Source organism: Mercenaria mercenaria, chromosome 6, assembly GCF_021730395.1.
Source record: "Mercenaria mercenaria strain notata chromosome 6, MADL_Memer_1, whole genome shotgun sequence".
Classification (NCBI taxonomy): Eukaryota; Metazoa; Mollusca; class Bivalvia; order Venerida; family Veneridae; genus Mercenaria; species Mercenaria mercenaria.
Genome location: NC_069366.1, coordinates 29,960,610 through 29,975,982, shown reverse-complemented (window position 1 = coordinate 29,975,982; position 15,373 = coordinate 29,960,610). Strand labels below are relative to the sequence as shown.

The following is a 15,373-nucleotide window of genomic DNA, read 5'->3' as shown; positions in this document are numbered from 1 at the left end:
CGGTATGAACTGAATCTATTCCGAGACGGGTGTATGACGTAACCATAAATTGTCAACGTTTTTATCTTTAGGTGTCCGGTCCACAAAACTTTGATATTAAAGCAAGTTCTATATGACTGTGCTATTAATATATATCAAATATTCGGATGTCTGGTAAGCTCATATAATTTTGGTATCATTTGAATGTGTATTGTCTACTGAAAAAGAAAATATATATTACATGACAAAAACATGTCACAGAATTATTTCTTTTTACATGTTATAATTTTCAATGATACTTCAACACAAATCCAATTAATACAGTGTAAGATTGATCATTTCGCAGTGAAAAATAAGATGACTGAAGTGATTCGCGCATATTATTATTGCCATCTTATTTACTAATTCTTGTTCAGCAGACGCAACTCTTTCGAACGATACCAAAAACATGGGGTCACCAGGCATTGCAATGTTATCTATTTGTGGATCGGATACCTTTACATGATATACACCATATATTCTTTACAGAAAGGGACCATTCGAGGAACCAGACTAGGCATGCACGACCTCAGTAAAGATAATGGCGGGAATGGAGGAATCATTGTAAATATGGCTAGTGCTGGAGGTCCGTCTTTTTTAACATATTTATTGTCTGTTTCAGTTTTGTTTTGTCTTCTTACTTTTGAGGTGAATCAATCTTCCTTCTATTGTTTGATAACTTGCATAACTTTGTGTCAGACAGTAAAGTACCATCGCCATACTTCAATGCATGGCCAGCAATTTACACAGCAAAGTACCATCGCCTCACTTCAAAGGACCGATCGCATTGTTACAGACAGCAAAGGACCCTTATTTAACTCCATGGCAACTACTGTATTGCGTCTGACAGCAAAGTGACCTCGCCTTACGTCATCGCACACACCTCATTGCATCAGACAGCAAAATACCCGTGCCTCACTTCATCGCAACCACTCTGCTCAACCTCACTCTGTACGGCATTTTCAGAATAAGACACCTCCTGCAGATAATGGGGGTCATACATTCAGTCATAGTTATACTGTTAAATGGATCTTATGCAAATTTCCCGTTAACCCAAAATTATTGCATATATTTAGGCAACACACATTAAGGCAATGTTCAAACTTTGATTGAGTAGTTTTATTAAAATATTGACGGCAAAATAATTTCATAAAATAGAAAATTAGTTCAACAAATATCTAAACAAATATATTTATCTATAAAACTAATCAAAATACTTCAACATTTTTAATCAAAATCGAATTTTCTACGTCAGTTTAAGCTTTAGGGCTAGCATAACCTGTTAGTTATCAGTAAATATACCACTTTTATCAGTTTATTGATCTACTGAGAAAGTCTTAAGTTTTTATTTATACCTGGTGCACCTGTATATTTAAATCCTTTATCACTTGTTTCATCCAAATAAAATGGCGTTAAAATTAATAAATCTACTCATTTTACATGCATTTTGGAAGATCTGTGCTTGTTCGTGTTAAATAAACGCCGGGTGGGTACCTGGTGTCTTCCTCCAATAACTTGGGTGTTCATAATATTAAGAAATTTTAAGTTGTTAACCATAGGTCAGCATACTTTTACGTTTTGCTGTTTTTGTCTGTAATGTTTTCGCCACACAAATCCCGTTAGTGAAAAGCTAGCTCATCACCAAAGGTGATTTATCGCTCTTATTTACTGTCATCTTACTCCAATGACAATTGACAGGTTTACAAATTTGCATATTAATGGAATTACTTCCCTTTATGCATTCAGTAATCGTTACATCTCTTTTATGAAAATGTGTATGTTTGTTTTTATATAATCTAACACAGGTTCAGTAAGTAATAACGTAACTCGACAATAAAAAAAATAGAAATAATAATCTTTATTTTTTTTATATATCTCTACAGCTTAGATAACTAACCAAGCATGAAATATGTCCGACAAATTTCCATAAAGATTTATAATTCTTCTGATTTCAGGAATCAATCCAAACCCTTTCTCGCCGACATACGGATGTACAAAAGCTGGCATTGTTCACGCAACACGATGTTATGCGGTAACAATTTTCTGCATTTTTTTTTTAAATATCAAATAATACAGAGTACAGTTTCAGTTGAAGTCTTAATGATTAAATTCAACATAGGCGTATCTGATATTCCTTTAGGAAAGTTAGTAACACTCATAAGTCATTTATCACATAGTTATATGTGACAGTTTAGAATTCGCACTCAAGCTTACTGCTTGTTTCTTTCTAAATTCTGCTCGTATTTATACGGCGTCCCATTAAAACCCTATGGAATAAATGACCGATATTTCTAAATTAAACTAAATATTGTTTGCTATTTAAAGCTTCAGACATGATTTTATTGTTTACAGATTTCAGAAGAAGCAGTAAAGTCTGGTATCCGGCTTATGGTATTATGTCCAGCATTTGTAGACACGCCAATGCTACAGAACCTGTCATCAGGGGACGGTACTCAGGTTATTGGTGGAGACATGGCAAAGGTCAACGCATTCATAGAACATATAGGAGTTATGTCGTAAGGCTTTTTACCGAATTTTGTTTTCCGTAACAGTAGTATAGGTTGTAAGATTCTTCCGCTGACTGCAGGTGCAGCTGGGAATATCCGGCTATATCCGACTGTTTTACTCGAGAGCCGGATGTTCTCATCTGCATCTGCATTTTCGTGCGTCCTACATTGAACAAATACTATCAAAAATAATGTTAAACAATTCGATGCAAAAGCACGACGTAAGTTCCGCTTTTATTTTATCATCTGCAGCGGAACCTTTTTTTCGTAAAATAACTTTTTGTATTGAGAAATAAACAATAAGGAACATAGAAGATGTATTGAAGTATTTGGTTTTTATACAGTTCTGCTTAAAACTTAACTATTACTGTACTAGTCAACTACAAAGATATTGTTCGGTGTACGTCATTTACAGAAGCATAGTCGCCTAACACCAAAAAGTGTAAGATGGAGTTTTCTAGAACCGGCGAAAACTCAGAAATCTCCGTCCGGTATGAAAGAAATATGTTCCTTTGTAGACTTACATAGTCCGTCATTCCAGTTTCGTGTCCGTAGACTTACGTAGTCCGTTCTTCCAGTTTCGTGTCCGGTCCATAAAATCATAAAATATCGACCGGATATTCTCCACATCTGGAGAAAAGTTCATGTTGCAATTGCATCGGCCAAAGATCAAGATGAAAACTCAATGCCAAAAGTTCTAAGCGTTGAAATTGTGTCTTCATTGAACTGTTTTAAGTAACTTGTTTCAGATGTTCGCCACATTCCGGCGATATGTGGAACGCACGCTCAAGCCCAAGCTCAATGTCTTTAATGTCATAAAATAGGGAGATCAATCTTCAGGGCGGGAACAATGTTTCTGTGCTGTTCTAAAAGATGACAATATAAGTCTTAAGTATTTGGTACTCTTTTTATACTGCCTGAAAGTTGTCAGCAAATGGTTCAGATCGTGATAGTATGTTGGACTATAATTACATAAGCGAATAACAAAGCAAGAATGGTGACAATTGTCTGCACCTATCGCTAGTTCAGACGGAAGCTGATATACTCAGTACACGCAAGAAAATAAATATTGTTATTCCTTCTACAACTTTTTAGACAAGAACCTTAAGAAAGTAATTTTGAAAAGATGGCAGTGACATTAAGAATACTAATAACGTAAATATTATATTTCAGTGTGGAAGAAGTTTCAGCAGTATTTATGGAAATGATTGAAGACGACAGTAAGAATGGCCTCATCTTAAGATGTGCTAAAAAGACCGGAAATCAGTATTGCACATTGGCGGTTGAGAATGTGTAGCCGGTATGGATGTCAGTCAGTTACAAAAGTAGGCGACGCAGTGAGGGCTGTTCAGGAAGTTGACGCTGATTGTGTTTTTAACTGTATTATGCAAAGGGAAAAGACAGATCCAAGAAGTTTTAACAATGAGTAAAAGTCTGATATAATGTATCCCTCACGCAGTAATTGCATGTTGCCGTAAATACATGATAAACAGAAATCCAGCGGATTAAATTCCAAGTCGAATTACGGTGTTTTTTTGTGTTTTTTTTTAAGAAGTGATTCTGATTCTAACACAATACGGGCTTTTGATTTACCTCAGGGATTGCATAGAGTAAGATCAGTTATCCATAACTTGACTACAAAGAGCTTGATTCATTATCACATAAGCAGAAATTCATTTGTGTGATCTGTGAAGAAACATTCGAATGCTTAGTTTTTCTCTATACATTTACGCAAGAGGTACGTTTTGTGTCCTGATCAAATGCTGATAATAACAGTTGATGTATGATTTTGCATAAGAAGATATAATTCTTTTTTTTTAGCTTACATAATATTTTATTTCAACACATGTGTTTTACATTCATATGTGAATTGTGTACTGTAACATTTATCATTGTGAATAAACAGATATACCGTTTGTGTCAATTCCTTTTTGTCGAGCCCGCTTGCGGAAGCGAAGACATAGTTGTCAAAATGGCTGTTCGGTGGATGTGCGTGCGTGCGTGCATGCGTCCGTGCATCCGTCCGGATTTGTTTGTCCGGACCATAACTTGAACATGCAAGGAGCAATTTCTTTTATATTTGGTAAGAATGTTAACCTCAGTGAGACGGAGTGTCGTGCGCAAACCGCAGGTTCCTATCTCAAAGGTCAAGGTCACACTTGGAGGTCAAAGGTTAAATTCAATAATGACTTTGTCCAGAGCATTTCTTCTTCATGCATGTCGGGATTTTGATGTAACTTGGCACAAATGTTCACAACCATGTGACGGAGTGGCATGCGCAAGCACCAGGACCCTAGGTCTAAGGTCAAGGTCACACTTAGAGGTCAAATGTCAGATACAAGAATGACTTTGTCCGGAGCATTTCTTTTTCATGCATGGAGGGATTTTGATGTAACTTGGCACAATTGTTCACCATCATGAGACGGAGTGCCATGTGCAAGAACCTAGAATTACTTTCCTTTGTTGTTACTATAAATAGCTTATATTGTAACTTTTTATTACTGGTCGTAGGGAAAAATAAAGACCACTTTTCTGAAGTACAATATGCATGTTACATCCAATTTTGAGGTGTATTTTGACCTATCTCTACTGGTAAGGATTTTTGTGTGGACTTAGATTTTTTTTAAAGATTTACTCCCCTTTGTTGTTACTATAAATAACTTGTATTGTAACTTTTTGCAATCATTTTTCATTTGGCATAAATGTTTGCCTCAGTGAGACAGGGTGTCATGTGCAACTCCTAGTCCTTTTGACAGCTGGAGGGCTCGACATATTGTTCTGCCCGTGCACCTGCCCTTGCACGCGAACATTTAGGGTTCGTTACTAGGCGCTAGCTGTTATATAAGGGACCAAGCGGTACATGCTCTCCAGGAGTCTATAACTCTACCTATGTATGTCAGGATATATATAGAAATAGAAACTTTAAGAGGCCGGATGGCTCATTCAGGAGTCTCTCTCATGTACTCTATTAAACAATTGGCCCTGGGTTCGATTCCAGGTCAGACTCCATTTCTATTACACAGCTCCTTCATACTGGGGACCTCTTTGGGTTTGTAATAAGTATATGGTTACTACACTACATAACACAACACAACACAACACCAGCTCAAGGTTATTAGTTTTAATGAAGTGATATATATCTCTTCATATATAAGACGAAGTCCAACGTATTATGTATATAAATATATAATATAGGCTCTTCGTAGTAGCTCTACATAGTGTACCGTAGAGAAAAGATTCTATAACCGTAGAGTATATCTATTAATAAGAATATATTTGTATATGTTAATAGTGTTCTTGCACAATATGGTGGTCTAAGTCGTGTAGATCTTGGTAGATAGTGTAAATTCTATATAGGGATTATCCGTAGTTCTCTGAATGGGGTAATTTTGGGGGAGACCACAAGTACCAGTTCGTAGAGACCAGGGCTACTCATTGTAGAGCTTTATTATTGTAGAAATGTAGAGACAAACCTCGTTCTTCGGTCTAGGCATAAGTACTAAGCTCTTCTAGATCTAAAGATAGAATGTAAACAATGTAGAGCTAAATATTCGAATGACCTCCAGTAAGGGTCACCTACACTTTAGGAGGAGTTTTGATTGGCAAAGAAGAGACGGAAACCGGGGTATTTATACCCGTCATAGATGTTCTGCCTACGTCATCAACATGATGACGCAGAAGAGCTCCGATAACGCATTTCGGGTGTTTCCGTGGACATCGAACTCGATTTATTTGGTTTCGTAAAGAATCGAGCACAACCGGAAACAACCGAAGTAAACAACAAAGATGGCTTCTGACCTAGGTAGAGCAATGTAGAGATGAATATGATTTAAAGGACAAATAAGGGTCTAGGGGCTAAATTGTAAGGAATACCCGGGCTAGTTGGGTAAGGAAGTTGATAACCAATTGAAACAGATAGGGTTGACCACAGACAGCCATGGATAAGCTGGGAAAACGAGGAGGGGCGGGCTGGCACTGGTCTCCCGGTGAGATCTAAAATCTTGGACACAAAAGTAAACGGTAAATAACATCAAGTTCTGACAAGGCGGGGTGCCTAACAATATTGCCCGTGGGCATCTAGTTTAGAAAAATCATAGACAATTTAAAATTTTACCTAATTGTCATCTTAACATGTATAGGAAGGCATGGACAAACCCGTGTACATTTTATTTAGCATGTTTTGAAAAATTCCTGCAATCAGTTGATAATGACAGCAAATGCACAAGTCATCAAAATCTGGAGAGTTGTTCGAAATTGCCGCTACAAAAAGGACTGTTATTTTAGAGGTTGGATATTTTTCTACACGTGTAAGCACGTAAACTACATTCCCATGCCAAAGAATGCTATCAAATAAAATGTAATAAAGTGGCTTATCACTAGTAAACTGAAAAGCAATATTATACGTTTTCAGGTGTTTTATAATAGTGTAGGTCTGTGTTTGATTACATCTGCTGTGAACTGTATTAAAGCCTACACGGCATATCAATATGAATGCTGAACATCTCGAATTATAGCTCCCGATCTTCAGTCAAGATGGCAAATAAAGTTGGCGATAAACAAACATTTTATCAGGTTTTTGCTTCTACAACCTCTGAGTATTAAACGCACTGTTGAAGGACGTTGAATATAATATTTTTATGATTTGCGGCAATTGAATTTTGTTTTCATTTGTGAAATATATAATCAATACACAGTCACTCAGTTAGTAAAATATAATATGACTTTACCATGATGAAGAAAGTGCAAAGGTATCAAGGGATTTTAATTTGTTTTTTATCCATTTCTACTTTATAGTAAGTCTAAGAGAACAAATAATACTTGTAAAATGATGGTGTAACTAGTCAGAAGCTCCAAAATTGCACAGTAAAATAAGAATCCATTGGCATTAATCAGGATTTGGTTGTATGTATGTATGTATGTTTGTTTGTATGTATATGTTTATGTATGTTTTAGTGCAATTATGCAGTTATCACTATGTGTCACAAATGTTTTAAACAATACGAGAAATGTCTGCCTGTTTGATTCATGTATAAAATTCAGGAATCATTGCAGAGGGATTTCTGAGATTTGTCAAGAGTCAATATAATTTATTTGGCATAAATACATGTATTATCACCGTCGTAATATGTGTCATGTTGACGGATTCAAAATGTTACTGTAAAGCACTTCCAGAGGATGTTGTGCGTACCTTATCAAAATCATACACGCACTGAATAGGAAAATCCAAATTTTAAGAAAACGTACCTTTGCAGCAGATACAAAGTGAAGGTGTATAAGTGACGGAACTTTACACAAAAACACATGCACAAACATAACGAACACATACAGGGACATAGGCAATCATAGCCTTGAAGCATTTGGGATTTTAAACCGATAAATAGTGCGCAAAATATGCTCGTCTAATATAAATATAAATTTGTATTCAAATATTTTGATATTCATTTATTATTATCCAATAAATCTTATCCACTGTGGTGATTTCTTTGTGATAGCGTGTCCATTGTCACCTAAGCATGTGTATTTGTAATTCACTTTATACAAAATACACTGCGCGCATGATCAAAATGTGTTATATAAGTCATGACGGGTCGTTATTTTAATAGAAGTTTTCTTTAAACACAACGAAGAAGACAGAATCTTTCGAATCACATGGAGGCTATTTTAACCGCCAACATTAAATCGCCCCTTTTGGATGTAAGCACGTATTGAGTGTACAATATACTGACTAAAGGTTAGGGTTAGGTTTAACATAGGTTTAATAGTGTGCGTACACTAAATTCGGGAGAATTAATACCGATCCCTTTTTTTACTCTTTCTAAATGGAAGTTGTTCCCTTATTGTGTAACTGGTCAAAGGTATACCAGTATGCCTATCTTGCAGATATTCCAGTCGCAGTTTTTGTAGAACCGGGCCGCTGACTAGCTTTTATACAAAGCTAACCTTGTTGACTTACTGATACTCATGAACAACCAGTTGTTTTCAAAATATGCAGTATTCTGTTGAAGTAAATGTCAGTATACCTAATCAAGTATGTTGTCATTTATCCCTGGTATGGTTTTCCTGATGTAAATTATAAGATTATTTCAGATTGCAGGTGCAGGTGCACATATCCGGCACCGACGTAACTGTTTAGATGATAACTTAACGCAGAACAATTACCCGAGCGCCGGGTGTTTACATCCATACCTTATTCTTCCAATAACCAAAACTAAGAACAAATTCATTTCTTTTAGATACTACTTTATTATAGTAGTGTATGATTTTATGCATTCATTCATAAATAACATCACGAGAGTCATCTGACATCCTCTAAAACACGTAAAATTCTGTCCGGCATGCAAGAAATGTTTTTGGTTTATTTTTAAGTAATTCGGGTAAAATATGCTAAGTCAATTACCCATTACATCCGACTTAAAAAAAAGAATCCTTACCTTATCATAAATCACCAAAACTAAAAAAAAATGTTATTGCTGAACGATTTTGTTATACTCTTGCACTGTGCATGCCCGTTTTTCAAACAAACAGCCACGGTAACAAACAAAACATTCCGGAAGTTGCACTGGTTTTCACTTTTGTTTAAACTCATTTGTATACTAGATCTGGTGCTATTTGTCCTTTCGAGGTTGAATTTTGTCAGTGTTGCTGAAACGCTACTTTTCATGTAACTCGTTGATTATCGTCCTGTTAGAATAATTAGTAGGCAGACCTGATATGAATGGCACTTATAAATTTGTAAACGAGGGTAATATATAAGATAAAGTACTGTGAAAATCTTTTAATTTCGTGGGGATGAAATGTCCTAGATTTGGCCCAAAATATTATTGCATGGGTACTTTAATTTGTTGATGAATATATAGGTATTTTCTTTGTTCGTTGCGGTTTTATTTTGGGGATTGATGCAACCACAAAATCCACGATAATTAATCCACCACGAATATTATTGATTTCACAGTATACGATGTTTTACGCATGATGATGATATCTTAATATTATATTTCATTTTCTGAAATAAACAATTTGAATGAAAGCTTTCAGGGCGACATATCAAAATATGTATCAAATTGCAGTAACAAGGCCATACACCATTAATATAAATCCTACATCATAAATTGAGCCGCGCCATGAGAAAACCAACATAGTGGCTTTGTGACCAGCATGGATCCAGACCAGCCTGCGCATCCACTAACGGTTTCTCTAATTGTAATAGGCTTTGAAAGCGAACAGCATGGATCCTGACCAGACTGCGCTCAAATCACTATGTTGGTTTTCCCATGGCACGGCTCAATTCTATTTGTACAGGTTACATTAGTTACATAAACATTTTCAAAGATCTCTGGGATTTGAAAAAAAAACTAAGCTTCCAAAGGATCTTCTTACAGATTTTATTTCATTTGACAAAAATCTCATAAAGATTACTCTTATTACGGAGGGGCCTAAGGAATGAGAAAATGTTTTGACAGGCCCTAGTAACTGCTGGTGCAAAGGCCGGGCTATTATTCGTCTTAGTTTATTGACTCCTTGAAATTCTTATGACGGTTATTATATCAGCTTTTTCGAGGCACCACTTTGAGAGACAGAAGAAGATTTGTGTACATATCATGTACGTATTTAGAATTTAATGTAAAATCAATTTTAGCCTAAGCTTGACATTAATGCATGGACAAAAGAATTCATTCACCACTAGTACTCACCAGCTGTAGCCTTTTATAGTATTTTTATGTTTTGAAGCAACCCGTCTACCATATCTTCCAATACACCACAGTTTCTTTTTTGTTGCGGGTCTACTTGGCGATGCATTGCTCTCTGTCTGTGTTTGGGATGCTTCAGGCTTACATGAAATCTACCCTTTTATTTTGTTTCAGTAAAAGATTGATTTGTGTCCTCAGTCCGTGTAAATGTGCAATTTGTAAGTACCCTTTTTTATGCAGAGTGTTGTGTTGTCGGCTGCATTCTTTGAATGTGTCTATCCTTGTTGGACTTTTGTCCTTGTTTGAATCCTATTTGTGTACATACTTTATAATCAAACTCTAATCAATTTTACGCTACAGCGTATAATCTAGATTTCTAGATTCTTGGATATGAAAAATAACACAATGATTCCATACTTATATAATTTATAGACATTCTACCACTTTTCTATCAATATTGTTGTTTTGTCAAACTTCAGCCATACTATATGCACAGCTTAAATAATAATGGAAAGTAAATGACACCTCTTCAGTGCCAAAGCTAGCTGCCTGCTCATAACTCTGTGCTCTCCAGAATAAAAGTTGCAGTCCCCAGGTTATTTTGTTATATTTTCACTCTGTATTACATGTTTTGTATTTTGGTATTTGGTAAGCAAGTCAAGACGGATATAAAATGTAAGTGAAACTTACTTTAGAGGGGACACAAACAGACAGCATTGCAAAAGGATTCTTTTAGTTCTAAGTATCTTTTATTTGAAATATATAAATACTCGAGTAGTCTTTTTAAAAATGCAAAATTCAACAGCAAGTCTAATTCAACATTAATAACTCTGTAAAAGAAAGAAGGTAGCTGTATTGGTGAATAATTGCTGCGCTTCCATAGGCGTAGAAGAGGGATCAGGGGGAGGGTCGGCCAATATGCTAGCCCCCCAAACCAAACCTCTTTGATTTTTTTCTCAGAAATAACAGTGCATGTAAATGGCAAACAGACAATTTGAGAAAGCATTTAGGTGTACTTATAAAGAAATTATAAATAATGAGTATTTTTTGAAGGTCTATATCGTTGCCTACCCTATTGACTGCACCTCTCAACTTTAAGATCGCTCCTACGCCAGTGTCTTAATACGTAATACATTTACTAAACAAGAATGGTTTTGATTGCTTCCCTTTTGTTTGCTTAAAAGCATTTCGATGCACGTGTAGTACCCTTCATGTACTGTACGTATATGTGAGCCTTGAAAAATAAAAAAAAATACTTTCATTTGCTTTTAGAAAAGTCAGTCACACATTTGAAATACAAATGTATGTCTGTTCACATTTTGCATTAAGTGTGATTTTATATTCCAATTTACATGCTCGTTTTGCTGTCCAGGCGAAGAAATTCACTCGCAGGCAAATGTATTATGGCTGTAGCTGATATTTCGTATTTAAGAATAACACTTACGATTTTCTTCTTTACTAAAACATTTTATTTCAAATTTAAGTATGTTTAAGTCAATATTGAGAGACCTCAGTAAACCACAAAAAAAACACAGTGATTGTAAAGCCATTTTCTGTAAATATATGACGTCACATCTTAGGCACGGTTTGTACAACTAACGGCATAAGTTTACATTAAATCTATACGCTTGACGAATAAAATCCTAGCTTCAAAGAGTTGACATCATTAAAAACTCTTGGATTGCTGCAATATCTTGCTCTAATTCGCAAAAACAGCAAAACAAAAACAAAATAGATAAAATGCATTCAAGAGAAAAATGAAGCCACATATTGTATTTCATCAAGTCAGAAATTGTACATATCTATATTCTTGCGTATGCCGAGGACGGTATGCGTTTTAACCATATATTGAATTATCTTGAAAGTCTTCCAATAAGGGGTCCTAATGTTCAAATCCCACACGAGGTATGGTGAGCGACTTCGACGCTTTGCATCCTTCGACTGTAACTCATTTTGCCAGTTCCTGACAGAAAACATGTTGAAATACTAGCAAAGAATCGAAAGAAACCAATAGCCTTACACATATAATTTTATTACTGAATTTTTATCGAAAAGCGGCATAAAACATGTCTGATCAGTAGAAAAGAGTGGAATAGTAAAGTTCTTTCTGAATTTTGGAAATTATGTTGTGTATGCAAAACTTTTGAAAATCTGCTAGGAAATGTTCTATAACGTTTTCAATGCGTGTTCTTAATTATATTTACACTTTAAATGCTTAATAAGTTTTTGCAGAGAAGGTAAATCTAACTTCAGTTGTCAGTTTTGAAGGAAATACGGGAAACATTCTCTGTATGAACATGGAAATGCTTTGAAATTCTTACATTTCCTAGGCACCTGTTTTAATCATTTTTAGAATAATGAAATATGCTTTACATTGCATTCCATTATGACTACTTAAAATTCTCGTATACTAAGATAAATTGATTGTGCAAGAAGAAGCTGTGAATACATTCATTTTTTTTTTGCAAAAGCATTCAAGCGGACGAAAGAAGAATTTGGTAGGGTTGACAATCGTTAACGGTTACATGGTAAGTTTATTTGAAATACTGAAGGCGAGAGACGACAGTCTTTATTCGTAGCAATATCAAATATGTTAAACCCATAGACGGAACTTCTTACAAGGCAACACCAGATATGTTAAATCCACAGACGGAACGTCTTACCAAGCAACTCTAAATACGTTAAATCCATAGACGGAATGTCTTACCAAGCAACTCTAAATACGTTAATCGTCTTACCAAGCAACTCTAAATACGTTAAATCCATAGACGGAACGTCTTACCAAGCAACTCTAAATACGTTAATCGTCTTACCAAGCAACTCTAAATACGTTAAATCCATAGACGGAACGTCTTACCAAGCAACTTTAAATACGTTAAATCCATAGACGGAACGTCTTACCAAGCAACTCTAAATACGTTATACGTCTTACCAAGCAACTCTAAATACGTTAAATCCATAGACGGAACGTCTTACCAAGCAACTCTAAATACGTTAAAAGTCTTACCAAGCAACTCTACATACGTTAAATCCATAGACGGAACGTTATACCAAGCAACTCTAAATACGGTAAACGTCTTACCAAGCAACTCTAAATACGTTAAATCCATAGACGGAATGTCTTACCAAGCAACTCTAAATACGTTAAATCCATAGACGGAACGTCTTACCAAGCAGCTCTAAATACGTTAAATCCATAGACGGAACGTCTTACCAAGCAACTCTAAATACGTTAAATCCATAGACGGAACGTCTTACCAAGCAACTCTAAATACGTTAAACGTCTTACCAAGCAACTCTAAATACGTTAAATCCATAGACGGAACGTCTTACCAAGCAACTCTAAATACGTTAAACGTCTTACCAAGCAACTCTAAATACGTTAAATCCATAGACGGAACGTCTTACCAAGCAACTCTAAATACGTTAAATCCATAGACGGAACGTCTTACTAAGCAACTCTAAATACGTTAAACGTCTTACCAAGCAACTCTAAATACGTTAAATCCATAGACGGAACGTCTTAGCAAGCAACTCTAAATACGTTAAACGTCTTACCAAGCAACTCTAAATACGTTAAATCCATAGACGGAACGTCTTACCAAGCAACTCTAAATACGTAAAAACCCATAGACTGAACTCCTTACTAGGCAACTCCAGAGATGTTTAACACATCAGCAAACTGCTTCTTGCGTATCTTACTCTGTACATATTAACTTCACTGCATGTACAAGCAATTAGTAAATATATCAACAGACAATATTGAACTAAGCTTTATTTAATAGTCAGCTTACTTGAACAAAATATCTGTCTGAAAATAATGGACTCCGGTGATTGTTGTTTTGTAAGCGTCTGTCAAGGAGCAATGCTTCACATTCAACTTTAAGGTAGTTGACAATCGGCAATTTTCGTTCTTTTACGGATTCTCCGTATGCGAATTCTGCATTCAGCGGCTATGTTCTTATGAATATGACCGAAGGATGCCGAAATAGAATACGGAGAATACGCACACGGAAGTTGCCGAATGTCATCATGCGTGCATTACAGGTTATAACACACTAAATAGCCGCCACTATATATTCTATATAAAATGACAAGTTTTCACAATGCTGCAATACACACCTAGACCCATTTTAAATTTCTTTAACTTACATTTTCTTGTAGAGCAACATTTATACTGTAAAAATATCTAAAGAAAAGTAGGGGTCATGTTTGATGCAAGAAAAATATTTCTGGTCAAACGGACACACCGTAATTTTTACACTGAAATGACAATCACAATTTAGGGTAGGGGTGTATGAATAAATTTCACATGTTAAATCAGTTTGGAGTCTTTTTTCAACATGCAAATGCTACCAGTATGTCAAGTATAGGCATGCAATATGATTTCAACCAATATATAGCAATGATTTCAAGGAAAAATCCTTCTTACAGCAAAAAAATACTGAGAACTATTTGAATCCGCCATTATGCGACTACCATTTTTTTCATAGGTGCTCAGGCTATTTAGTGTCTGTATGCCTATAACAGTAAGAACTGAATATTAATTGATTCTTCAGTACATATTGTAATTAAATAGCTTACACCCACTCGTTCTTATATTTGTAGAAGTAAAATACTGTTTATTGAAAGGACAATCAGCCTATGAATTTGTATTTTAATGAAATCGTTTATTTGATTTATAGTAGATATAGAAATATCTAATAAATTGGTAAATGAAGTGTTTTACAACAATATATAATCATTTCAACTAGCATTTATTTTGCAAAATATCTTTTTTATGCAGGCCCAAACTTTGATAAATATTATAATAGTGGTAAATGAATACAGCATTGAATTTCTAACAGCACTACATCAATTTTTAGAGGTATTAAATTGTGCAAATATCGCAATTTTCGACGAATGGGGATGTAAACATCTACCAAAAACATGGAATGTACAGGGCTTTATTAAGGCTTTGAGAAAATGGAATATGTGAGGAGAAAATTATTTGTACTAAATGTAAACTTTAAACGTTTAAACAATAGTTATATATCATTACGTGCGATGAAAGTCGTCCCGGCGGCATCTATGGTTAAGTAAAAAAATCAGGTTAGTTTAGGCAATATAAATATAACATGGATTCAATGATAACTTTGTTTTGTTTTGTAATTTCAATGG

The 15,373-nt window shown here is 35.2% G+C and overlaps 1 protein-coding gene across 12 annotated transcripts in view; it reads left to right on the top strand.

Annotated features, from left to right (window-relative positions):
* LOC123550579 (15-hydroxyprostaglandin dehydrogenase [NAD(+)]-like) overlaps nucleotides 1-15,373 on the top strand; it is an 85,123-nt gene that overhangs the window by 59,269 nt on the left and 10,481 nt on the right. For 10 of the 12 annotated variants that reach the window (XM_053545513.1, XM_053545522.1, XM_053545515.1 and 7 more), the window contains exons 5-8: nucleotides 508-604; nucleotides 1,974-2,050; nucleotides 2,371-2,534; nucleotides 3,699-4,441. The exons of 1 other annotated variant lie outside the window; for it this stretch is intronic. In XM_053545513.1, coding sequence (XP_053401488.1) covers nucleotides 508-604; nucleotides 1,974-2,050; nucleotides 2,371-2,534; nucleotides 3,699-3,822 — 462 coding nt within the window. In that variant the 3' untranslated portion in view covers nucleotides 3,823-4,441. Of the gene's footprint in view, nucleotides 1-507; nucleotides 605-1,973; nucleotides 2,051-2,370; nucleotides 2,535-3,698; nucleotides 4,442-15,099; nucleotides 15,305-15,373 lie in introns of those variants that run through there. One more of the 12 variants, XM_053545524.1, reaches the window with a different exon arrangement.